The sequence below is a fragment of the Eleutherodactylus coqui genome, unplaced genomic scaffold (genome assembly GCF_035609145.1).
Source record: "Eleutherodactylus coqui strain aEleCoq1 unplaced genomic scaffold, aEleCoq1.hap1 HAP1_SCAFFOLD_53, whole genome shotgun sequence".
Lineage (NCBI taxonomy): Eukaryota > Metazoa > Chordata > Amphibia > Anura > Eleutherodactylidae > Eleutherodactylus > Eleutherodactylus coqui.
In genome coordinates, this window is record NW_027101708.1 from 139,471 (window position 1) to 165,999 (window position 26,529).

The window sequence follows — 26,529 nt, forward strand, 5'->3', positions numbered from 1 at the left end:
TCTTGCCAAAGTTCTGTAAGTTGCAGTTTATTGTGGGATGGGATCCAGGACTTATTCTTGGTCTTCAGCCGGCCGGAGACAATAGATATCTGCCCTCCACAACTTGTTTGGCCGGCAGTTCTAACACCTGATGCCGCTCTTCGCTGTGCGGAGGGTTGTGTGGCAGCTGGGCTTCACCGTTTCCCCACGGAATACGATGGAGGGTCTGCCAGATAAAGCCAACATGGGCAGCATTGTGTCTTCTGGTAGCGGACGGCCATCTGGCGCACTTTAGCGTCTCAATTAAATTGATGCATTGAAACGTGCGTTTTTACATGCAGGACGATGGTCCATGTAAGTAGAATAAATTGCTAAATATCCTATTTTGGTCCATATCCTTCGATCGGTCACTCATTATAGCCTCTGGGCGCGTTAAAAAAAATTCTGCGAACTCGCAATAGCATCTGCGTTCACTGCGCTGTTTTTTTGAACTCCCGGTTTTCTGTGGCTTGTGACAAAACCAACTTCACTGCTTGAGTTTGTTTTTTTTGGGGGGGGATTGTATGTGTGAAGAATGGATGACACACGGATGCAACATGGATATAAAATCCTGCACATGCTCAGCAAAACGGCAACATGCACACAAAGTGAAAATGCTGCGTCTTTTACGGGCCAGAGTTGCATACGCCAGTGTGAATAAGCCCTTGTATGAGGCCGGGTCCCTATATATCCGGCCATCCAATGCTGCAGTAAGACGGATACTAGAAGATCCTATAGTTTTCCATAGGATTGTTCATATCAGTTGACCAGTGCAAACCGTGCCCCCCAATGTCATCGCTTGTGTCGGCACGAAACCTCTGATAGATGGGACCCCCGCCGTAGGAACCGTCCCGTAGATTTGTTTCTTTCTCTCATTTTGTCGGCTTTGATCATTGATTTCCTGTTAACATTTGCTCGTTCGCTCTTCCGTGGTGGAAATGTGACGTCTTTGTATTTGTCGCCTCCCTGTAGACCTCAGCTCTGCTCTGACCTCCACACCCAATTGTAAGGCTGTGAACGGGAAGGCGGAGAGCAGCGACAGCGGAGCCGAGTCGGAAGAAGAGGAGAATGGAAGGCAGGAGGATGAGGAGGATGAGGATGGAGCCGAGTTAAGTGAACAAGGTATTAGAGATGTGCGCCGTGTATTACCGTCGGCCCCATCTTTTCTATTGTAACATCCTCGTGGTATAATATTCATGGTTTTAGGCCTCCTTCCCACGAACGGATTTCCGCCGCGTAATTCGCGGCGAAAATCCGCTGCGTTGCCCGCAGCTATTAGGTTCTATTGAACCTAATAGCACAATGCTCACGATGCGTAATTCCACCGCGGAATTACGCACCGCGATTTCTCCCGTCCTCACCCGCAGCATGCTCTATTTTCTGCGGGTGAGGACGGGCTGTACGCACTGACGGCTTCCATTGCAGTCAATGGAAGCCGTCCATTCACGCTATCTCCCGCTGTAACCAGCGGGAGATAGCGTGAAAAAACGCTTTCCCGCCCACCGCCGAGCGTCATATGACGCCAAATGACGCGGTCCGGCCGCGTCACGTGACACGGCCGGCTGTGCACGTGACACGCTCGGTGACGCGGCGGTGGTGGGCGGTGACGGGCGGTGACGCGCGGCGGTGGGCGGGGAAGCGATTTCACGCTATCTCCCGCAGGTAAGTATAGGGGCTCTGGGGGGCGCCGTGACGGGCTTCACAGCGGAATATTACGCTGCGGAGCCCGTCACGCTCGTGGGAAGGAGGCCTAATGGGACTAATTTTCCAAAACTCAACTATTTGCTGATCTGAACGGCCAGCTACAGGTATGGCTGGGGGTGATGCCAACGCGTCCCTTTAATCAGCATGCCCATGATTTACACAGGTTCCAGGGTTGAAGAGGTCTCCCAGGACTGAGTTATTGATGAACTATCCTGAGGACAGGTCACGGCCGGAGATCGTCACCGATCAGCTGATCTCCAGGCTGTACAGAGCTGACATGTTGCTGGAAACGCGCAACTCCATACATACTGCAGTGGGCAAGGAACTGAATGGGAGCTGTGCTTGCAGTACCATCTCAGGCCACTGCAGTGTGTACAGAGCTGTGTGTTTCCGGATAACACATCGCTTCCTTACACTAAGGCCTCAATCACACAGATGTATTTGCGCTCCATATTACACATGCAATACAGAGAAGGTAAACGCCATTGATTTGTATTGGGGTATTCAGACATGTATTTTTCATGCGCATGAGAAAAATTTCAGCATGTCCTATTTTGGCCCGTATTACAAACCGAAATTGCCCATTAAAGCCAATGGGACAACATAAATGGGCAGTGAATACACAGGATACATGTATATTCACGTGAAAAGTGCATTGAATATGTGAGCAAAAAAGTGCCGTTTGCCGTGAATGAGTAACGCTTCGGTCCGTGAAAATACTGCGCATATCGCTGGAGCTGGTGCTGACTGCGACGCCAGCGCTAAGGATGATGGTTCTTGTATAAATGAAGGGAGAGCCGAGGTGGCGCAAGCAGAAGGCAGGCTTGCAAAGTAACATGGAGCCAGTAGTAGAATGTAAGTGAGGTCACCGGCGCGGATGTCATCGCAGATTGGGCTGATTTTGGTGGTTTTTCATCGCAGGTTCAGAAAACCTCTTTAATGTTAACAATAGAGTTGAGCGAACCTACTCTGCCAAACTTGATGCTCGTTCGAGTATTAGCGTACTTGATGGTGCTCGTTATTCGAACGAGCATCAAGCCGTGTTCGACTCCGCCCCAGTTTTTGGCTCCTCCCCACTGTGACGTGCCTGTTTTGGCCCTTCCCCACCACGGCACAGCGCATGTCATTGGCAGAGAGAGAGAATAAAAAAATCTCGGGACCTGGCGTCCCACATACAAAAAATGCTCGAGTCTCCCATTGAAGTCAATGGGGTTCGTTACTGGACTAGAGCTCTCGAATTTTACGAAAAGCTCGACTTGAATAACGCGGACCCGAACATTTGGGTGCTCACTCATCTCTAGTTAACAAACCTGTTTTTGTTTATTTTTCCACAGAGGAAGAAGCAGTGAAGAAAGACGCCGCCGCGGAGCCGCCGTGCCCCGCCACTACAGTTGCTAATGGTTTGCACGAAAATCATAGCGATTGTATTTCTGACATTCCCAATCACGTACCTAACAAGTCTGATCTCAACGATACCACTAATGAGATAATCGTAAAGCCGGAGAGCACACGGGACGCTGCGGGGAAAGACCTGGAGGCCAGTAAAGGTTAGTGCCACTCCATTGCAGTGCAGAAGTACTGCAGTTTATTATCAAGGTGATCATAAGATCGCTGTTTGAAGGTCAGAGACATAAAAGAAACGTAAAACAAAAATGGTAAACAAAAAAAATGTGAAAAACAATAATTGTCCTGGTTACGCCCTTGATTTTCGGTGTCTAGTCATACTGCTCCATGTTTCTTGCTCCGTTATATTCAGCCTGTCATTGTAATGGAGCTTGTAGCACTTCTCTGTTTTTCCAAAAATTCTATTAAAAAAGTATTGATTAAAATTTTAAAAAGTATAAAAAATAAACCCCTTTTTTAGGCACTTTCCCCTCTTTTTAGAGAAAAAAAATAAAAAACAATGTTTTACATCCGTGCAGTTCGTGTGAACTATAACCTACATGGATGCAACCGGAACAAAGGCCGGAGAGAGGAGAGGGGAGTAAGGACGTGCATACAAACTGCAACGGGCAGCAGGTGCCAAATAATTACCGCTGTACCACAACACTCAGACTGATGGAAATATCTAATTTGTACATACGAGGTATCGGTTGTATTTTGGCCAGAATATGTAAGCTCACAAGCCAACGCCAAGGGTCCTCGTTGTCTTGTGAGTCCCTACTCTAACAAGACGATTAAAACACAAAAAGGGAACCCTGCCTACAAGTGGGGCGATCGTCCCAATGGGAACAGCCCTACGCTGGAACCTAGGGGCCTGACTCGCCGTAGATAGTAAGTGGCAGGGGCACCCAACAAACGAAAAAACACACATAGTGAACAGGACCGTTCACACCAAGTGTAGTCAACACCTACAAACAGACACTGAACCTGTCGCTGTTCACACCAACAAATAGGCAGAAGGGAATCCCACCCAAAACCTCATGCATGCAAGTAACAGCGAAGCAGAACATGCACAACTCCAAGTACCAGAGATCTGGGAGGGAATGGGGAGAAGCATAAATGGCCAGCTCCGTGTTTATGTGCAGCAGGCCGGTGGTGAATGACTGACTGGAGCAATACGCACCCAGCCAGCTCAGTCTTCACACACCTGTGGAAGTGTGGAAGTCCATGGAACTACAGGCCGCAGGAGATCAATGTGACACCATGTTTGGCATCGTCAAGTCCATAATGACCCGTACAATAAATTGAACACACTCTAGTTTGCACGTTGAAGCAAAAAAGAAAGCAAAGAACTGAGCCAAAATGTTTGTTTTTTTTTTGCCTCCCAATAAAAATGATCCAAAAGCTACATGTATCCTAAAATGGTACCAATAGAAACTTCTTCTGTCCATGGGACAAATAAAAAAGCTATAGGACTTTGAATACAGCGATGCAAGAAAAATATATTTCCCAAAAGAAAAGATTTTAATTGTGTAAAAGTGGAAAAACCCCAAAAATATAATTTTAGTATTATTGTATTCGTACCGACCCCGGGCAAAATAATTGTAACTCCTTACAGACCAAGCGACATAAACATACGCCACAGGGCCCTGGGCTTCATTTCTGGCCAATAATATATGACGTGGGGTTAAAGCTTCTCTTGCTGCAGTCCAGCCGGAGCCGGCGGGGTCTCGGCTGTCGGTAACAGAAGCGTTCTTTAATTGCTTCTGCCTTCTCTTTTACAGGCCACAGAGCGCTCAGTGAGTGAGATGCAGGAAGCGGCAGCGCCATTTCCTGTACCGGACACGGTGATCATGTGATTGCCAACAACACCTGGCATGTCAGACCTGCAGGATATTAGCAGACCCCTGACCAACTCCGACAGCGACTACTGCCACACTAGGGGGGCTCCTGATGCCCCAGCTACAGGAGCAAAGTGTAAAATAGGGAATAAAATATAGAGTGAACGACCCCCGGCGGTCTGATGTGACATCATGGTCAAAAAAGTTATAAAGTAATAAAAAAAAATATATATATATAGAAAGAGAAAATGACCCATCGCCGATGCCAACCACAGCCGCCCATTACTGCCAGACTATACAGATTATAGGTCGATACACCCGACAGAAATGGCTGAGCCGCTCCGGAACGTCATTTTAGCATAAAAAAAATAATTGACTGTAAATAGATTTTTGTGCAAATCAGCCCCAATAAAATAACAAGTCGGGGAAAAATTCTGTAAAAAAGGTATTAAAAACCTAGCCCTATAAGTGACAAATACAACCCGGGAACAATAATACCGAGAGGCCAGGGGAAAAAGTAGGAGCACAAAACCACCACATGGTGAAGTCACTCAGCTGTCCCGTCCTTTAGGCCCGAAATGCGTTGTTTTTTAGGGAATTAACAGTTTGGTTGAACTCTTGTAGTGCAGAGCGGCTAAATTACTCCACATTATGTGATATAAAGATGACACTTCCCAGAATGCAAATCACTAAAGCTAGCAAGGAATGCTGGGAGATTTGAGCTTTGAATCTTGTACACAGAGACTGCACTAGCAGAATAGTGAGTGCAGCTCTGCAGTATAATATAGGATGTAACTCAGGATAAGTAATGTATGTACACAGTGACTCCACCAGCAGAATAGTGAGTGCAGCTCTGGGGTATAATACAGTATGTAACTCAGGATCAGTACAGGATAAGTAATGTATGTACACAGTGACTCCACCAGCAGAATAGTGAGTGCAGCTCTGGAGTATAATACAGGATGTAACTCAGGAGCAGTACAGGATAAGTAATGTATGTACACAGTGACTCCACCAGCAGAATACTGAGTGCAGCTCTGGGGTATAATACAGGATGTAACTCAGGGTCAGTACAGGATAAGTAATGTATGTACACAGTGACTCCACCAGCAGAATAGTGAGTGCAGCTCTGGGGTATAATACAGGATGTAACTCAGGATCAGTACAGGATAAATAATGTATGTACACAGTGACTCCACCAGCAGAATAGTGAGTGCAGCTCTGGAGTATAATACAGGATGTAACTCAGGGTCAGTACAGGATAAGTAATGTATGTACACAGTGACTTCACCAGCAGAATAGTGAGTGCAGCTCTGGGGTATAATACAGTATGTAACTCAGGATCAGTACAGGATAAGTAATGTATGTACACAGTGACTCCACCAGCAGAATAGTGAGTGCAGCTCTGGAGTATAATACAGGATGTAACTCAGGAGCAGTACAGGATAAGTAATGTATGTACACAGTGACTCCACCAGCAGAATACTGAGTGCAGCTCTGGGGTATAATACAGGATGTAACTCAGGGTCAGTACACAATAAGTAATGTATGTACACAGTGACTCCAGCAGCAGAATAGTGATCGCAGCTCTGGAGTATAACACAGGGTGTAACTCAGGAGCAGTACAGGATAAGTAATGTATGTACACAATGACTCCACCAGCAGAATAGTGAGTGCAGCTCTGGAGTATAACACAGGGTGTAACTCAGGAGCAGTACAGGATAAGTAATGTATGTACACAGTGACTCCACCAGCAGAATAGTGAGTGCAGCTCTGGAGTATAATACAGGATGTAACTCAGGGTCTGTACAGGATAAGTAATGTATGTGCACAGTGACTCCAGCAGAATAGTGAGTGCAGCTCTGGGGTATAATACAGGATGTAACTCAGGAGCAGTACAGGATAAGTAATGTATGTACACAGTGACTCCACCAGCAGAATAGTGAGTGCAGCTCTGGAGTATAATACAGGATGTAACTCAGGAGCAGTACAGGATAAGTAATGTACGTATACAGTGACTCCACCAGCAGAATAGTGAGTGCAGCTCTGGAGTATAATACAGGATGTAACTCAGGAGCAGTACAGGATAAGTAATGTATGTACACAGTGACCCCACCAGCAGAATAGTGAGCGCAGCTCTGGGGTATAATACAGGATGTAACTCAGGATCAGTACAGGATAAGTAATGTATGTACACAGTGACTCCACCAGCAGAATAGTGAGTGCAGCTCTGGAGTAAGGTTGTGTTCTGAAGAGCTCTGCAGGATCCAGGGTGTGGTCTGCTTCTCAGGTGGAGACCTTGTTGAGAGCCCAGGAACAGTGCACGTTTCTGGGCTTTGTTTGTCATGCAGTCGCGCACCTCCTCCCTCCGATCTCGGTCGGAGGGAGGGAGGACAGAGATGGCCGCAACTTCGCAGTGGCATCGGTGGCTTCTGCAGCTCCAAGATGTTCCGCAGCAGCAGCGGCAAAATATAAGAAGCCAAGGACTGCAGGTGAACCGGAGAAAAGGACGGTTCTAAGTCGTGGCAGCGGTGACACGGGCTCCAGTCACAGGCGCAGTAACGCGGGCCAGTCCATCAGTGCGGCTGCATCCGACAGCGCAGGCAGCGAGATGGTGACGCGTAGCCAGGCCCGGAGGAAGACAGGTAAGCCACAGAAGCTGGCAAAGCCGGAAAAGTAGAGTGATAGGCCAGAGGGAGAGTCTGTAGTAGAGCTGGCCTCCCGGCTGGCAAGAAGCATGGCCGAGTATGAGACTGCAGGAAAGCAGATTGTTATGCAGATGGAAAAACTGCGGTCTGCCAGGCTGCAAAGAGACCAAGCCACCTCTAAAGGCAAAAAGGCCGAAGTCTCTAAAGTAATGCAGAAGTGCAAAGAGTGCATTAAAGTGTGGAAAGATGTGAGAGAGCGGATCTTGGAGGAGAGCGGTCCCTTTAAAGAAAAGATCATGAACGATGATCGGTTTGCGAAGATGGCTGCAGGACGCAGTAACTCGCAGCAGACTGATCAGTCCAGTGATCGCGACGACAGCTCGGATGAGGACGACTACAAGGATGTACAGGAGAGTCTGGGAGAGCAGCCTGCGTGTTCGGCTGAACAAGCCCTAACCCAAGGCAGCACTACAAGTACCAGCAATCTCCAGCTAGAGCAGATTGGGCTACCAACAACCTCTGAGGAGTCTGATCTGGAGGAAGGAAGTCATAAGGTGGGGGCTTTGGTGTCGCAACTGCTGGAATCCCCTCCTCATATGGGGGGTCTTCATTTTGGCAAAGACATTCCCAAAGTGGACACAAAAATCAAGGATAAAAAAGGAAAACAAAGGAAGCCCCAGGAAAAATTTGTCTATGTGACGGGGGGCGCTGGTCCGGCTGCAAAGCCAGAAAGAGGCACCTCCGACCTGGGACCCTGTGGTAAAGTTGAGAAGGCTGAAGGCTATGGCGGTGATGGTGCCAGTAAGGCCAGTGATGCGGAGGGAGCTGCGGGATCAGCATCTGAGGTCTCCTGTGTGACAGGTCAGTCTGCGGGGGTCTCTCGGTCCCAGGCACCCAGTGATGCGGAGGGAGCAGCGGGATCAGCATCTGAGGTCTCCTGTGTGACAGGTCAGTCTGCGGGGGTCTCTCGGTCCCAGGCACCCAGTGATGCGGAGGGAGCAGCGGGATCAGCATCTGAGGTCTCCTGTGTGACAGGTCAGTCTGCGGGGGTCTCTCGGTCCCAGGCACCCAGTGATGCGAAGGGGGCTATGGGATCAGCATCTGAGGTCTCCTGTGTGACAGCTCGGTCTGCGGGGGTCTCTCGGTCCCAGGCACCCAGTGATGCGGAGGGAGCAGCGGGATCAGCATCTGAGGTCTCCTGTGTGACAGCTCGGTCTGCGGGGGTCTCTCGGTCCCAGGCACCCAGTGATGCGGAGGCTTCTGGCAAAGGTGAAAAGAAAGGCAAAAGCAAAACTAAAAACATCTCTGCTATAACACAGCGTGCTGGCCGTGGGGGGAACATTGCGGTAGTTGCAGCTGCACAAGCTGGGCCAGCAATGTTGCCCCCTAGGTCTGCTAAGGCCCGCTTGGACCCTGGTCCTGACCCAAAATCTGGTCCGCATGGTGAGGGTGCGTGCGAGAGAGGTACTAGTGGTAATAAGAAGATTCCCAGTTCAGCCCAGGTCTCTGATACTACTAAGAGCCCAGAGACCCAGGGAGCTCTTGGCGCCCCTAATATAGGGGCACCTGCTGCACAAGCAGGTACAGTTTGTTCAGGGGGTCAGGAAGTGTCACAGGTTCCAGTCGCCCCTCCAGCGGCGACAACACCTGGTAGGAGTTATGCCAGTGTCGCCGCTGGAGGGAGTGGGTCCTCCTTGTCTCCAGGCTCTAGGGAGGGCGTTTTGCAACAGCGCCTCTTGGAGGCTCTACGGAAAGGGGAGAGTTCAATTACAGTTGGAGGAAGAGAGGTGGACCTATCTCTCTGGAAAGAGAGACATGGCTTGGGTGCCTTCCGAGAGCAAAGGGGGGAGACCGTATGGTCCCTACCAACACCCGGGCAGGACGCAGGTCGTAGGAATGTGGTCCGTCTTCGTTGGAGGGGCAATGATGCATGTCCTCCAAGGGGGAAGGTAGTGGAGCTCCTACTGAAGATGGGCTTTAGGGCGGTTGACATCTTTGCCCTGATCCATCCCTACGGCACGTCTGAGTTTGACATCAGCTTCGTTCGCCCAGAGGGTCTAGAACTTTTCTGGGGGAACTATGAGCTGATGAAAAACGAGCCCGGCTGGCGGGACTTTGCCATCCAGGTGGTGTCTCGCCAGAACGATATCAAGAAAGTGACTGTTTTGACTCGTAACGAGTCACTTTCTTGCTTTGACATCATGACGTGGCTCAGTAGGTACGGAGAGGTGACGGAGATGCCCAAAAAGAACAGGGATGAGCACGGCATATGGTCCGGGGCCTGGACGTTTATGGTCAAGCTGAAGCGTTTAGGAAACTCAGTGGCTCACATACCATCTGCAGCCTTCCTCGGCAGGGATCATATCTTGGCCTTTTACCAGGGGCAGCCGAAGCTCTGCCACAGGTGCGGCGACCCCTCACACTTGAGCGCTGCTTGTAAGATCTTGAAGTGCGCTCTGTGTGGGGGTCTGGGTCATCTTGCCGCCTCCTGTACAGAGATTAGGTGTAACCTGTGTGGTGATCTCGGTCACCCATTTAGCCGCTGTCCACGCTCCTTTGCCAATGCGGTCTCTGCCCCTACGGATGGGGGTCATGAGGTGGCCTCCGGGGGTGAGGGGACCAGCAGAGGTGGGGGAGCTCAGGAGCCAGGGAAGAACCGGCAAAAGACGGCTGCTCAGCAGAGGCGTCAGGAGAAGCGCAGACGGAGCAGGGAGCTGACAGGAGCGCCCACAGCAGGTGGGTCGATGGTGGCCCCTGTTCCAGAAGCAAATCTCGTGGCTGAGGCTTTGAGGGACAGCGAGTTAGATGAAGAGGACAGGAGGATCCAGAGGGAGGAGACCAACTCTGCAGATTCCTCCCACTATGAAAGTGTGGATGAGGAAGGCAAGAGGTGGTTAGAAAAAAGGCGTAAGCTACGTGCCACGAGGAGGAAGCGAAGGGGGGATTCAAGATCTTCTCCCACCCCGGGCCAAGTACTGGAAGGGGAAGCCTGCTCACCTCCAGTTGGACACTCCAATAGGTTCCGAGCCCTTCAAGACATCTCTTCCTCCTCTGAGGGGGAAGGAAAGGGCAAGGTTCCTGGGGCAAAGAAAGGGTCAACAGGGGGCGCTGAGTCTCCTCCTCATGGAGGCATAGTTCCTACAGGGGAGGAGGCGACTCTAGAGCCTGGAAACAAGGACGATGGGGTCGGGGGATCCCTTGCTATGGACACATCTATGTCCAAAAAAAGAAGCAAGGGGCTTTCCTCTGACCCCGAGGAAGGGTGTGTGAGGAAGAAAGCCATCTAATTTAATCACTCATGATGGCGGCACCCACTCCGCTGACTCTGGCATCAATTAACGTTGCCAGCATTAAGTCGGATATGGCTAGATTTGCGGCCTTTGATTTTCTCAGCCGAGTTGAAGCTGACATTTTATTTTTGCAGGAGACCAGGCTGTCTGATTTGGCAGCGATACATAAGGCAAAAAGGGAGTGGAGGTCAGGCCCTTCCTACTGGTCTCTTGCGGCCGAGCCGTATAGCGGAGTGGCGGTCCTTTTTACCGCAGCGGTTGAATGCCGACGAGTTATTGAATTAGACATGGGAAGGTACCTGATCTTAGATGTCCTCATGAAGGGACAAGAATTGAGACTTGTAAACATCTATGGTCCCCAGTCAAAAAAGGACAGGAAGAGTCTCTTTATGAGGATCAAGCCCTACCTTTTTACCAGCCGCCAAGTTGTCTTTGGAGGTGACTTTAATGCAGTCACAAGAGCCCGCGATAGGGGAGGCTCTGGAGACAGGCGGTTGACTTTTGACAGCGTCGCACTTAATAGCATAGCTAGCGAGGCTCGCCTGGTGGATGTCCACATCCGGCACACCCCAGGCCACGAGGGGTTCACCTATTATAGAGGTCAGAGCAGGTCAAGAATAGACAGGTTTTTTTTGAAGGAGGAAGCCATCTCTTCACCAGTGTCCGTTGTTGAGGTGGAATTCTCCGACCACTGTCTGATTTTGTTTTCTCTGAATGTTGCAGAGACCCCCCGGATGGGCAGAGGTTTTTGGAGACTGAATTCATCACTCCTGGAGGAAGCAGAGATAAGACAGTCCTTTGAGGATTTTCTGCAGAGCCAGGTACCATTACTGGATCTCTGCAGCAGTAAGTCAGAGTGGTGGGAGATGTTCAAGAGGAGGGCGGCGAGGTTCTTCCGAGAGCTCTCCAACCTCAGATGCCTGGACAGGTACCGCCTGTACAACGGCCTGAGGAGGAAACTCGAACATCTCGTTTCGACTGGAGATAGCCGCGAGGAGATCTCCAGAGTGAAATCTTTGCTCAAGAAGTGCCAGTACGATAGACACGCATCCTTGGTTTTTGAGAGGGATTTCGGGAAGTACCGCTCGCCCGACCCTTACAGAAACTGTAGGATGTCAGTGAATAGTAAAGTGGTCACTGGACTGATCGATAGTACAGGATCCCTGAATCGATCCAGATCAGGGATTCTGGAGGTCGTCAGATCCTACTACTCGCAACTCTTGGGAAAGAGGGATCTAGATTCGGAAGTGATGTCGGCTTTCCTGGCTGAAACTGTCCCTGAGCCGGGGGTAGACACCTCTCTTGATGTTTTCACAGGAGAGATCAGAATAGAGGAAGTTAAACTGGCGATTGATGGGCTCCGGCTCAAAAAATCGCCAGGACCGGACGGACTAACATCCGAGTATTATAAGACCTTCAAGGACCTCTTGAGTCCCCTCTTGACGGAGGTATTAAATGAGTGTCTTTCCTCGGGCACTCTGCCAAAGTCAATGAGGAGGTCAGCTTTGATCCTTCTGTCAAAGGGTAAAGACTCGAGCCGTATTGAGAACTGGCGTCCCATAGCACTTCTCAATATGGACAGGAAGGTTCTGGCAAAAGTGCTGTTTAATCGGTTGGTGAAGTTTGCACCCCGGCTCCTCTCGGGCGCCCAGCATTGCTCTGTTCCAGGCCGTAGCACCTTTAGCGCTGTTCTTGGTGTCCGGGAGGCAGTGGAGCAGGGTAGGGCTGGTCACTGGGAGGGGTACCTGCTGTCCTTGGATCAGGCCAAAGCGTTTGATCGGGTTAATCACGAGTACCTCTGGTCCGTCCTTCTGAGATACGGCCTGCCAGTGGGGTTTGTTGATTGGCTGCGAACATTGTATGCAGGGGCTGAGACTTTCCCGCTGGTGAACGGTTGGCTTGGCCGCCCTTTCGGGGTGGGGTCCGGTGTCCGCCAGGGCTGTCCTCTAAGTCCCCTGTTGTATGTGTTTGCGATAGATCCCGTCCTCAGGAGGGTTGATCGTGGACCTATAGCAGGGGTCGGGATGGACAGGGCGGTGCCGGAGGCTACCCTGAGGGCAGTGGCATACGCCGATGATGTCACGCTCTTCGTATCCTCAAGGGAGGAGGCGGAGTTTGTGGTGTCGGAGGTGGATGGCTACTCAGAGGCATCTGGGTCCAGGGTCAACTGGGATAAGTGTGAAAGTCTCTGGTTAGGAAGGGGGGATCCTGTGTTTGATCTCCCGGACACTCTTCCGGTGCCCCAGACTTCAGCAAAAGTTCTTGGCATCAAATTTGGCCAGGGGGATTACCCCATGCAAAATTGGGTAGACAGGCTAGACGGTGCCACTCAGAAGGTAAATCAGTGGAAGGGTTGGTCTTTAACCCTTCGGGAAAGAGTTAGCCTGATCAAAACATACCTGCTCCCTTTATTTATCTACCTGGGCAGCGCATGCATTTTGCCAGAGCCTCTCTGGACCCGGGTCTACAACCTGTTCTTCCTAATGTTGTGGGGGAACAGGTTGAACCTGATCAGGAGAGATGTTACATACCGCACGAGGAGACTAGGGGGGTTATCTATGGTCAACCCCGTGGTGTTTCTTGTAGACACCTTTTTTAAGATCAACATAGGCAACCTCTGGCAAGAGAGGGCTCCTCTGTGGGTCTACTCCTGCCGGGGATGGTTTCGGCCTTTCTTCCAGGAATGGGAGACAGGAGGGCGAGTGAAGGACCTTCGCACGCAGCATGGATATCTCCCGGCTTACGCTACCTTGGTTCTGAAGGTGATACGCCGGTGGGGTCTGGGGATGTGGGAGATCAGGACTCTGACGAGGAGGCTCCTCGACGAAAGAGTCCTGTTGACCCATTTCCAGAAGCCCCTGGCGCTCAAGGACTGCCCAAGTCGGGACCTGGAGGGAGGGTTACGTTTACTGAATTCAACCCGGGTCCCCTTGAAGTTTTGGGACTTGGCTTGGCGCTGCTTTCACGGGAGACTGTATGTAAGGGGTAACTTGAAGAGCAGGCCTCTGATTGACAGGGGTTGCCCCCGTCAGAAGTGCAGCGACGTGCTGGAAAGCATGGAGCATTTCCTGCTTCAGTGCCCCTTTAATACAGAGGTTTACCAACGGGTAGGGGTCTCCATAGGCTGGCGTCAGCTGGCACACCTCTCCTATGCGGAGTGGGCTTATGGAGCCTTCAGAGGTCTTGGTGGCAGGGACCGCTGCACTTTATTCCTAGTTAGCCTAGTGGTCAGGTTCCACATCTGGAGTGCACGGTGTCTAATCTCGACGGAGCTGAAAATCCTCCCCGTGGATACGGTCTGTAGGAACATCCTGGGTGACCTGGTGAAGGTGCGTTCTTTGGAGTATGAAAGGCTGGGCACATCTAAGGCTTCTCTCCTATGGAGAGGGCTTGTATTTCGTTAGGGACAGTCTTTTCTTAATTTACTAGGGGCAGAGTAGGGAGAGAATAGGGACAGGATAGGGATAGAGGAGGGATAGGGCAGGGAAAGTTTTCCATGAAGGGTCAGACTGAGGGGCAGACTAAGGACAGTCTAGGGCAAATTAGGGAAAGAATAGGGAGACCTTTTTAAAAAAAAAGAGAAGGGAAAGGGCATTGCCGTGTATGTGCCTGGTTTATCATCTCCAATCCCGGTAGTGGGCTGTGAGTGCACCATGAAGCCTTTTGTTTTGGTTTGGGCAAAATGAAAAGAAGTAGGGCTGCAGGTGAGCCGACCTTAGGCTTTCGGGTTGTATGGATATATTGTATAGTATGTATTTTGGTGTATGTCGGTGTATAGTTTATTATGGTTTTGTATATATTGTATATATTCACATTTCGGGTGGTAGATAGGTCGGGTGGGGAGTTGGGGGGAGTGGGGTTCACGCCTTGAGCCGTAGCCTGGCACGTCCCAAACAAACTCTGGGCACGGACTGGTGGAGTGGGCATGGCCCCCAGGCTGCGGCAGGGAAAAGTGTGCTATAACGTATATTTAAAAAAAACAAAAAAAACCCTGGTGTGGTTTGGCACGACCTGAACTTTGAACTCTGGGCACAGACTGGTGGAGCAGGCATGGCCCCCAAGCTGCACTGGGGACCCAAAAAAACAAAAAAAAAAAAAAATATTAGTTTGGTTATATGCCGGTTGGCTCAGTCTTTATGTTAGGATGGTTTGGTTATATGCCGGTTGGCTCAGTCTTTATGTTAGGATGGTTTGGTTATATGCCGGTTGGCTCAGTCTTTATGTTAGTTTGGTTTGGTTATATGCCGGTTGGCTCAGTCTTTATGTTAGGACGGTTTGGTTATATGCCGGTTGGCTCAGTCTTTATGTTAGGATGGTTTGGTTATATGCCGGTTGGCACAGTCTTTATGTTAGGATGGTTTGGTTATATGCCGGTTGGCTCAGTCTCTATGTTAAGATGGTTTGGTTATATGCCGGTTGGCTCAGTCTTTATGTTAGGATGGTTTGGTTATATGCCGGTTGGCTCAGTCTTTATGTTAGGAAGGTTTGGTTATATGCCGGTTGGCTCAGTCTTTATGTTAGGATGGTTTGGTTATATGCCGGTTGGCTCAGTCTTTATGTTAGGATGGTTTGGTTATATGCCGGTTGGCTCAGTCTCTATGTTAGGATGGTTTGGTTATATGCCGGTTGGCTCAGTCTTTATGTTAGGATGGTTTGGTTATATGCCGGTTGGCTCAGTCTTTATGTTAGGATGGTTTGGTTATATGCCGGTTGGCTCAGTCTCTATGTTAGGATGGTTTGGTTGTTAGCCGGTTGGCTCAGTCTTTATGTTAGGATGGTTTGGTTATATGCCGGTTGGCTCAGTCTCTATGTTAGTATGGTTTGGTTATATGCCGGTTGGCTCAGTCTTATGTTAGGATGGTTTGGTTATATGCCGGTTGGCTCAGTCTTTATGTTAGGATGGTTTGGTTATATGCCGGTTGGCTCAGTCTCTATGTTAGGATGGTTTGGTTATATGCCGGTTGGCTCAGTCTTTATGTTAGGATGGTTTGGTTATATGCCGGTTGGCTCAGTCTTTATGTTCGGATGGTTTGGTTATATGCCGGTTGGCTCAGTCTTTATGTTAGTTTGGTTTGGTTATATGCCGGTTGGCTCAGTCTTTATGTTAGTTTGGTTTGGTTATATGCCGGTTGGCTCAGTCTTTATGTTAGTTTGGTTTGGTTATATGCCGGTTGGCTCAGTCTTTATGTTAGGATGGTTTGGTTATATGCCGGTTGGCTCAGTCTTTATGTTAGTTTGGTTTGGTTATATGCCGGTTGGCTCAGTCTTTATGTTAGGATGGTTTGGTTATATGCCGGTTGGCTCAGTCTTTATGTTAGGATGGTTTGGTTATATGCCGGTTGGCTCAGTCTTTATGTTAGGATGGTTTGGTTATATGCCGGTTGGCTCAGTCTCTATGTTAGGATGGTTTGGTTATATGCCGGTTGGCTCAGTCTTTATGTTAGGATGGTTTGGTTATATGCCGGTTGGCTCAGTCTTTATGTTAGGATGGTTTGGTTATATGCCGGTTGGCTCAGTCTCTATGTTAGGATGGTTTGGTTATATGCCGGTTGGCTCAGTCTCTATGTTAGTATGGTTTGGTTATATGCCGGTTGGCTCAGTCTCTATGTTAGGATGGTTTGGTTATATGCCGGTTGGCTCAGTCTTTATGTTAGGATGGTTTGGTTATATGCCGGTTGGCTCAGTCTTTATGTTAGGATGGTTTGGTTATATGCCGGTTGGCTCAGTCTTTATGTTAGTTTGGTTTGGTTATATGCCGGTTGGCTCAGTCTTTATGTTAGTTTGGTTTGGTTATATGCCGGTTGGCTCAGTCTTTATGTTAGTTTGGTTTGGTTATATGCCGGTTGGCTCAGTCTTTATGTTAGGATGGTTTGGTTATATGCCGGTTGGCTCAGTCTTTATGTTAGTTTGGTTTGGTTATATGCCGGTTGGCTCAGTCTTTATGTTAGTTTGGTTTGGTTATATGCCGGTTGGCTCAGTCTTTATGTTAGGATGGTTTGGTTAGTTATTTCTGTTATTGTTTAACGCTATTTCGTTTTATTTGTGTGGTTTCAGGGGGTTCGGCTGGACCTGTAGTTCTAGTTTTCTGTAGTGATATGCTCTTTTAAGTATTTTTGTTATATATTGAGTATGAGTGGCTGTGTGAGTGTACAGTGGGGGGAGGGGGAATGGGTATAAAGTGACTTTTCTTTTGTTGATGGGTCATGGACCAGAGGGGAAGGGCCTCATCTTGTTGTATACAGTTGTGTTATTGTTCATGTTTGGTTGTGTTTTATACTTTTCTAATAAAAGATCTACAGGATGTAACTCAGGATCAGTACAGGATAAGTAATGTATGTACACAGTGACTCCAGCAGCAGAATAGTGAGTGCAGCTCTGGAGTATAATACAGGATGTAAATCAGGATCAGTACAGGATAAGTAATGTATGTACACAGTGACTCCACCAGCAGAATAGTGAGTGCAGCTCTGCAGTATAATACAGGATGTAACTCAGGGTCAGTACAGGATAAGGAATGTATGTACACAGTGACTCCACCAGCAGAATAGTGAGTGCAGCTCTGGAGTATAATACAGAATGTAACTCAGGATCAGTACAGGATAAGTAATGTATGTACACAGTGACTCCACCAGCAGAATAGTGAGTGCAGCTCTGGAGTATAACACAGGGTGTAACTCAGGATCAGTACAGGACAAGTAATGTATGTACACAGTGACTCTACCAGCAGAATAGTGAGTGCAGCTCTGGAGTATAATACAGGATGTAACTCAGGAGCAGTACAGGATAAGTAATGTATGTACACAGTGACTCCACCAGCAGAATACTGAGTGCAGCTCTGAGGTATAATACAGGATGTAACTCAGGATCAGTACAGGATAAGTAATGTATGTACACAGTGACTCTACCAGCAGAATAGTGAGTGCAGCTCTGGAGTATAATACAGGATGTAACCCAGGGTCAGTACAGGATAAGTAATGTATGTACACAGTGACTCCACCAGCAGAATAGTGAGTGCAGCTCTGGAGTATAACACAGGGTGTAACTCAGGATCAGTACAGGATAAGTAATGTATGCACACAGTGACTCCACCAGCAGAATAGTGAGTGCAGCTCTGGAGTATAACACAGGGTGTAACTCAGGATCAGTACAGGATAAGTAATGTATGTACACAGTGACTCCACCAGCCGGATAGTGAGTGCAGCTCTGGAGTATAATACAGGATGTAACTCAGGAGCAGTACAGGATAAGTAATGTATGTACACAGTGACTCCACCAGCAGAATAGTGAGTGCAGCTCTGGAGTATAACACAGGGTGTAACTCAGGATCAGTACAGGATACGTAATGTATGTACACAGTGACTCCACCAGCAGAATAGTGAGTGCAGCTCTGGAGTATAACACAGGGTGTAACTCAGGAGCAATACAGGATAAGTAATGTATGTACACAGTGACTCCACCAGCAGAATACTGAGTGCAGCTCTGAGGTATAATACAGGATGTAACTCAGGATCAGTACAGGATAAGTAATGTATGTACACAGTGACTCTACCAGCAGAATAGTGAGTGCAGCTCTGGAGTATAATACAGGATGTAACCCAGGAGCAGTACAGGATAAGTAATGTATGTACACAGTGACTCCACCAGCAGAATAGTGAGTGCAGCTCTGGAGTATAATACAGGATGTAACTCAGGGTCAGTACAGGATAAGTAATGTATGTACACAGTGACTCCACCAGCAGAATAGTGAGTGCAGCTCTGGAGTATAACACAGGGTGTAACTCAGGATCAGTACAGGATAAGTAATGTATGCACACAGTGACTCCACCAGCAGAATAGTGAGTGCAGCTCTGGAGTATAACACAGGGTGTAACTCAGGATCAGTACAGGATAAGTAATGTATGTACACAGTGACTCCACCAGCCGGATAGTGAGTGCAGCTCTGGAGTATAATACAGGATGTAACTCAGGAGCAGTACAGGATAAGTAATGTATGTACACAGTGACTCCACCAGCAGAATAGTGAGTGCAGCTCTGGAGTATAACACAGGGTGTAACTCAGGATCAGTACAGGATACGTAATGTATGTACACAGTGACTCCACCAGCAGAATAGTGAGTGCAGCTCTGGAGTATAACACAGGGTGTAACTCAGGAGCAATACAGGATAAGTAATGTATGTACACAGTGACTCCACCAGCAGAATAGTGAGTGCAGCTCTGGAGTATAACACAGGGTGTAACTCAGGATCAGTACAGGACAAGTAATGTATGTACACAGTGACTCTACCAGCAGAATAGTGAGTGCAGCTCTGGAGTATAACACAGGGTGTAACTCAGGATAAGTAATGTATGCACACAGTGACTCCACCAGCAGAATAGTGAGTGCAGCTCTGGAGTATAACACAGGGTGTAACTCAGGATCAGTACAGGATAAGTAATGTATGTACACAGTGACTCCACCAGCAGAATAGTGAGTGCAGCTCTGGAGTATAATACAGGATGTAACTCAGGGTCTGTACAGGATAAGTAATGTATGTACACAGTGACTCCACTAGCAGAATAGTGAGTGCAGCTCTGGAGTATAACATAGGGTGTAACTCAGGATCAGTGCGGGATAAGTAATGTATGTACACAGTGACTCCACCAGCAGAATAGTGAGTGCAGCTCTGGAGTATAATACAGGATGTAACTCAGGGTCAGTACAGGATAAGTAATGTATGTACACAGTGACTCCACCAGCAGAATAGTGAGTGCAGCTCTAGAGTATAATACAGGATGTAACCCAGGAGCAGTACAGGATAAGTAATGTATGTACACAGTGACTCCACCAGCAGAATAGTGAGTGCAGCTCTGCAGTATAATACAGGATGTAACTCAGGAGCAGTACAAGATAAGTAATATATGTACACAGTGACTCCACCAGCAGAATAGTGAGTGCAGCTCTGGAGTATAATATAGGATGTAACTCAGGATCAGTACAGGATAAGTAATGTATGTACACAGTGACTCTACCAGCAGAATAGTGAGTGCAGCTCTGGAGTATAACACAGGGTGTAACTCAGGATCAGTACAGGATAAGTAATGTATGTACACAGTGACTCCACCAGCCGAATAGTGAGTGCAGCTCTGGAGTATAATACAGGATGTAACTCAGGATCAGTACAGGATAAGTAATGTATGTACACAGTGACTCCACCAGCAGAATAGTGAGTGCAGCTCTGGAGTATAATACAGGATGTAACTCAGGAGCAGTACAGGATAAGTAATGTATGTACACAGTGACTCCACCAGCAGAATAGTGAGTGCAGCTCTGGAGTATAATACAGGATGTAACTCAGGAGCAGTACAGGATAAGTAATGTATGTACACAGTGACTCCACCAGCAAAATAGTGAGTGCAGCTCTGGAGTATAATACAGGATGTAACTCAGGAGCAGTACAGGATAAGTAATGTATGTACACAGTGACTCCACCAGCAGAATAGTGAGTGCAGCTCTGGAGTATAATACAGGATGTAACTCAGGAGCAGTACAGGATAAGTAATGTATGTACACAGTGACCCCACCAGCAGAATAGTGAGTGCAGCTCTGGAGTATAATATAGGATGTAACTCAGGATCAGTACAGGATAAGTAATGTATGTACACAGTGACTCCACCAGCAGAATAGTGAGTGCAGCTCTGGAGTATAACACAGGGTGTAACTCAGGAGCAGTACAGGATAAGTAATTTTAATGTATTTACATAGTTCTTCCACTTGTGTGGGATCATTCTGTAAAGGTACTTGTACTCTTAAGTATCGTAATTCTAGAACTGTGACTAACTTGGTGCTGATTTCAGGCTACCTGATGTCACCCGACTTGTGTGTCCTGTTTACCAGAGAACAGAATAGCATATTATACTCGCTGTACTGATCACATGATCTGCAGTATGTGGATGGGGGTTGGAGCGTAGACTAATACTTTAATCTCTTGCCTCTTAATTAGTATTGTAAAAGCAGCAGACAGCGTGCAGTGCCTCCCCTCGCTGCACAGTATAGTGTGCAGTGCCCCCTCGCTGCACATTATAGCGTGCAGTGCCCCCTCGCTGCACATTATAGCGTGCAGTGCCCCCTCGCTGCATATTATAGCGTGCAGTGCCCCCCTCGCTGCACATTATAGCGTGCAGTGCCCCCTCGCTGCACATTGTAGCGTGCAGTGCCCCCCTCGCTGCACGTTATAGCGTGCAGTGCCCCCTCGCTGCACGTTATAGCGTGCAGTGCCCCCTCGCTGCACGTTATAGCGTGCAGTGCCCCCCACGCTGCACGTTATAGCGTGCAGTGCCCCCTCGCTGCACATTATAGCGTGCAGTGCCCCCCTCGCTGCACATTATAGCGTGCAGTGCCCCCTCGCTGCACATTGTAGCGTGCAGTGCCCCCTCACTGCACGTTATAGCGTGCAGTGCCCCCTCACTGCACGTTATAGCGTGCAGTGCCCCCTCGCTGCACGTTATAGCGTGCAGTGCCCCCTCGCTGCACATTATAGCGTGCAGTGCCCCCCACGCTGCACGTTATAGCGTGCAGTGCCCCCTCGCTGCACATTATAGCGTGCAGTGCCCCCCTCGCTGCACATTATAGCGTGCAGTGCCCCCCTTGCTGCACATTATAGTGTGTAGTGCCCCCCCTCGCTGCACATTATAGCGTGCAGTGCCCCCTTCTGTGCATTATAGCGCGCAGTACCGCCAACAACCCCCCCTTACCCCCGCTGCACATTATAGCGTGCAGTGCCCCCTCGCTGCACATTATAGCGTGCAGTGCCCCCTCGCTGCACATTATAGCGTGCAGTGCCCCCCTCGCTGCACATTATAGCGTGCAGTGCCCCCCTCGCTGCACATTATAGCGTGCAGTGCCCCCATCGCTGCACATTATAGCGTGCAGTGCCCCCTCGCTGCACATTATAGCGTGCAGTGCCCCCCTCGCTGCACATTATAGCGTGCAGTGCCCCCCCTCGCTGCACATTATAGCGTGCAGTGCCCCCTCGCTGCACATTATAGCGTGCAGTGCCCCCTTGCTGCACATTATAGCGTGCAGTGCCCCCCTCGCTGCACATTATAGCGTGCAGTGCCCCCTCGCTGCACAGTATAGCGTGCAGTGCCCCCTCACTGCACAGTATAGCGTGCAGTGCCCCCTCGCTGCACAGTATAGCGTGCAGTGCCCCCTCGCTGCACAGTATAGCGTGCAGTGCCCCCTCGCTGCACATTATAGCGTGCAGTGCCCCCTCGCTGCACATTATAGCGTGCAGTGCCCCCTCGCTGCACAGTATAGCGTGCAGTGCCCCCTCGCTGCACATTATAGCGTGCAGTGCCCCCCCTCGCTGCGCATTATAGCGTGCAGTGCCCCTTCTGTGCATTATAGCGCGCAGTACCGCCAACAACCCCCCCTTACCCCCGCTGCACATTATAGCGTGCAGTGCCCCCCTCCCGCTGCACGTTATAGCATGCAGTGCCCCCCCTTCTGTGCATTATAGCGCGCAGAACAAACAATTAGAAATGACCTGTTATACGTCGGTAGAGGTGCGGCTGGGAGGGGAAACAATGAAGTGTCACCCAAATAAGATGGGTTCCAATAGGCAGCACCACCAGGTATTGTCTGCACTGGGAACGCTCTCCTTGGAGGTGCATCGTACTAAACCGTCCCCAGAAGTCGCTATTAACCAGTTACATCCTGTCTTCCAGGAGATGATTGCACGGAGGATATTGCTGCGATGCAGCACCTGACAAGTGACTCGGACTCGGAGATCTTCTGCGATTCTATGGAACAGTTTGGACAAGACGAAGTAAGTGGGAATCTCTTACATGATAATGGAGTCTGGCATCGATGTGACATATTATAATGGCGTTAGTGTTCATTAACTATCCGGCTCTCGGAAACATCAGGAGGGGGCGATAAGAGAAGCTTCTCCTAAATAACTGCGCCTTTATTTATCCAATTTCCACTGGCGATTTACCAGAACTGAAGAGGGAACTTCATTATGTTATGTTGGCAAGCTCCTCATGTCTTCCACTTATTCTCTTTATCCTTTAAGAGGCAAACTCAGAAAGGAAACGTATTTCTTAACCCCTTAGTGACCAAGACTCCTTTTTACACCAGTCATGAATGGGCTGTGAACTTCCACATACATATTTTTTAAAGCAGTGGTTTGGCGGACTACTGACAGCCCGGCTCCTGCTCTAACCACAAGAAACATAGCAACCTCGAATCCTGGCAGTTATACCCCTTGTATGCCACAATCAATAGCAACTGCAGCATGTAAGCAGATGACAGGGCGAGGAAGATCTTTCTGTCACCCATCAGCACCCTGCAGTATGATTCCAAGATACCAATGCGTTCCCATGGCAGCTGGAAGTCTGACCAAGGCCTCCGTGTCTGCCATGTAACTCGGGCTATTAGACCCTGCCCCCTGCAGAGGGTGATAGGCTGCTGTACAAAGGTTAATAGAATGCACTACCTACAGCCTGGTTTAGACACAATGCTTATGGCTCGAAATAGCTTGCCGCTTGTCTTCTGCATCCAGCTGTTCCCTGCTGTTATACAGCCGAGCGCTCCGAGCAGAGGATACAGAAGACAAGTGCGGTGTCCCTGCTTGTCTTCTGCATCCAGCTGCTCTCTGTTCGGAGCGCCCGGCTGTTATACGGCTGAGCGCTCCGTGTGGGGTATGGAGAACACAGCTGGACTGCTCTGTTCTTCATACCCAGCCTGTCATTGGGGAGCGGGATACATCTGAAACAATAGTATCAGCTGTATCCCGCTGTGAATTCCTGATAACTGATTGCTAAACTTTCAGCATGCGGAAAGGCAACGATCAGCGATTCCTTAAGGAAAACTGCAGGATGTCAGTGCAGTTAGACACGATTATCGCTCAAAAGACGGCTTTGAGTGAAAATTGTCGTGTCTAAAAGGGCCTTTAGTAATACAGTGTACTATCCTAGCAAATAAGTGATCACATCTTCCAGTTCCCTTCAGGAGTTAAAAAAGTGCCAAAAAATTCAATAAAGTTTAATTAAAAAAAAAAAAATCTAGTTGAAAAAGCAACATGACTTTTTTTCCCTCAAAAACCCGTTTGGATAAAATACAAAAAGAAAAAATGTGACAAGCGGGCTGGACCTCTGTGAGAAAGGCTATAGCCAATGAAAGATGGCGGGAAACATTTCAAAATCATACATGGGGCGATTATACGGTTTCAATATCAACCTGCATGCTGTAGATGCTCTCAACCAAAATCTGATTTCTTACACAGCATTGGGCAGAGGTCCAGTCGCTGGTGCATGTAATTGGAGAATCGCTTGTACCATTAACCAAGCCTGTGCATTTCATGCTGTTCCTAGCCAAACGAAAAACACTAATATATTAAGCATACTATCCTCATAATAAGCAGACGATGTCTGCTGTCAAAATGGCCCCCAGAATTATCGGAAATACTGCCGCAGCTAAGTTAAAAATGGAGAGATTGGAGATTGAAAAATGCGCGGAATTCCAAGCATTGAAATTTTTCAAAAAATGGAGGGTCTTCATGGAAAAGTTCTAAGATTCAAACCAGATTGGCGAATGCATGCGCCCATTTAGTAATACAACATGGCATTCTACCCAGTTGGATGTGAATCGCTTGGAGAGAATAAAGATTGCAGATGAAAAACGAAGCTCACATAAAGCAACACTTGGCGGTGGGTGGTCGGGACGGCGCCTCTGCTGACTGCAGCCGGATATATGAAGGGGGGACCTGTAGCGATTTATTATGCAAAGACCAAAGTGGGAGAGTAAATGGTGTGTCGCAGGTGAAGGAAACCCTGTCCCAATAGAACATCCAGGGAGAGCATGCAAGGAGACAGTCTGGGGTACAAGACCCCCAGAAGTAATAGGTATAGATAAAGAGAAAAGGACTCCTGCACTCAGGGAACCAGAAAAACCCACCAGAACACACAGACAAGTAGACACAATTAGAGGAACTACATGCGTGGATAGACTTCTTGTATAATCATTGCAGAGGGGTCATCAAGAATGATGGAACCTCCACAATGGGGTCAAAAAACAGATACTTTTATTGACAAACAGAAGGGTTCGGAGCTTCAGTTGCTCCTTTATCAGGCACAAATCCTTGGTTCTCTCTGTGACACTGGAGCGGAGACGGGGGGAGCTGTGATTAGCACCCGACTCTCATCAAGTTACCATGTCAGTGTCCAACCGGCAGCAGCTAAGAAGGCTCGGGATTAAGAAAAGGAGTGCAGTAAATCTGCATCATCTCCTGCCTTCAGATAGCTGATACTTTGGACTGGAGATATTGCCAACAAACCCAGATCCGTCCGTCATAATTATAAAGCTGCCATGTTTAAGAATCGGTGACCAGTGCCAGAAAGCCTTTACTTTGTAGGCCGCCCATTGAAATCGCAGTCTGATGCAGAATGCATAGTCGTCTTTGTGTGATTGGCTTCCCATGTAGACCCGTTTATGACTTGCAGGTTGACCACAGTCAGCTGGTGGAGCGCGTTCTGATCACCGAGCCTTCGTCAGACGTGCGAGTTGGCGGAGAAGCAAAGGAAGGTGGAGAAGACGGGAAAGCCTCTGGGCGAACTCCGCAGAAAGAGAAGTCTGGGAATGAGAAGGCCGACTACTATGCATCCAGGAGAGGAAGAGGTAAGTGAGCTGTAAGGTCACAGCAGCATTTGGGCAGCTTCTAGTAGGTGAAGGCAAGGCTCACCTTCTACCATTATGTTTGAAGGTCCCATTGGCGCACGTCTACGCGATAGAGCGATGTCTGTTGTGTAACCTTACTCTGCACCAAATTTTCTCTCATCCAGCCAGTCGAATGAATCCCGTGGGCGATGGATCCCGCGGGGGTCAGATGGGAAGCGGTGGAGATGGTGAGCGATGGGGATCAGAGAAGGGACCGGAGGGCAGCATTAATGAGCAGATAGCGGTGGTACTGATGCGGTTGCAGGAGGACATGCAGAACGTGCTTCAGAGGCTGCAGACGTTGGAGGCCCTTACTGCTTCTCAGGTAACTGACCGCTCTGGATGCCAGTCCTGCAGTAGCTTTATACGCCGTCCTTAAAGAAAACGCAACGCTTACCAGACGATTGTATGTACTGTAAAAATATATTAACTCCTTCATGACTACCTAATGTATATTAACGTTGTGCGGTTGTGAAGTGTGTATGTAGCGGGCTCGGGAGAAGATTCTGCCTCATACCGGGGCGGTTGTTTCTGACAACTGATCATGGCAGTTGAAGGCAGCTATCTCTGATCCCGGGTAAACAGTCCCTCCTGTGCCTCCCGCCTACAACACAATCAGGTTAGCATGGCCGCACAGAGTGCATCAAATCCTGTCCTTGGCAAGGCTTGATAGGTAAAATCAAAAATCATAATATACTGCAATACTGAAGTATTACAATATATAGTACAAGAGATCAAATTATTAAAAGTAAAAGTTCCCTTTGGGAACTAAATATAAGTGTAAAAGAAGATTTTAAAGTTTTTTTGTGTATTTTTACTGTAAAAAAAAAAACCTTTTGAAAAGTTAAAAGAAATCTTTTTCCTATTTTACTGATAAAAAAATATACATTTAGAAAAACCCACAGATTTGGAATCGCCATGTGCGTATTAGTCCAAACTATAGGAA

The 26,529-nt window shown here is 48.6% G+C and overlaps 1 protein-coding gene across 1 annotated transcript in view; it reads left to right on the top strand.

Annotated features, from left to right (window-relative positions):
• Positions 1-26,529, top strand: part of LOC136590898 (acyl-CoA-binding domain-containing protein 5-like) — a 60,768-nt gene that overhangs the window by 26,617 nt on the left and 7,622 nt on the right. Inside the window, exons 6-10 of the mRNA XM_066588418.1 lie at positions 991-1,140; positions 3,057-3,269; positions 22,592-22,692; positions 25,370-25,544; positions 25,709-25,908. Of these exons, the coding sequence (XP_066444515.1) occupies positions 991-1,140; positions 3,057-3,269; positions 22,592-22,692; positions 25,370-25,544; positions 25,709-25,908 (839 nt within the window). The remainder of the gene's footprint in view (positions 1-990; positions 1,141-3,056; positions 3,270-22,591; positions 22,693-25,369; positions 25,545-25,708; positions 25,909-26,529) is intronic.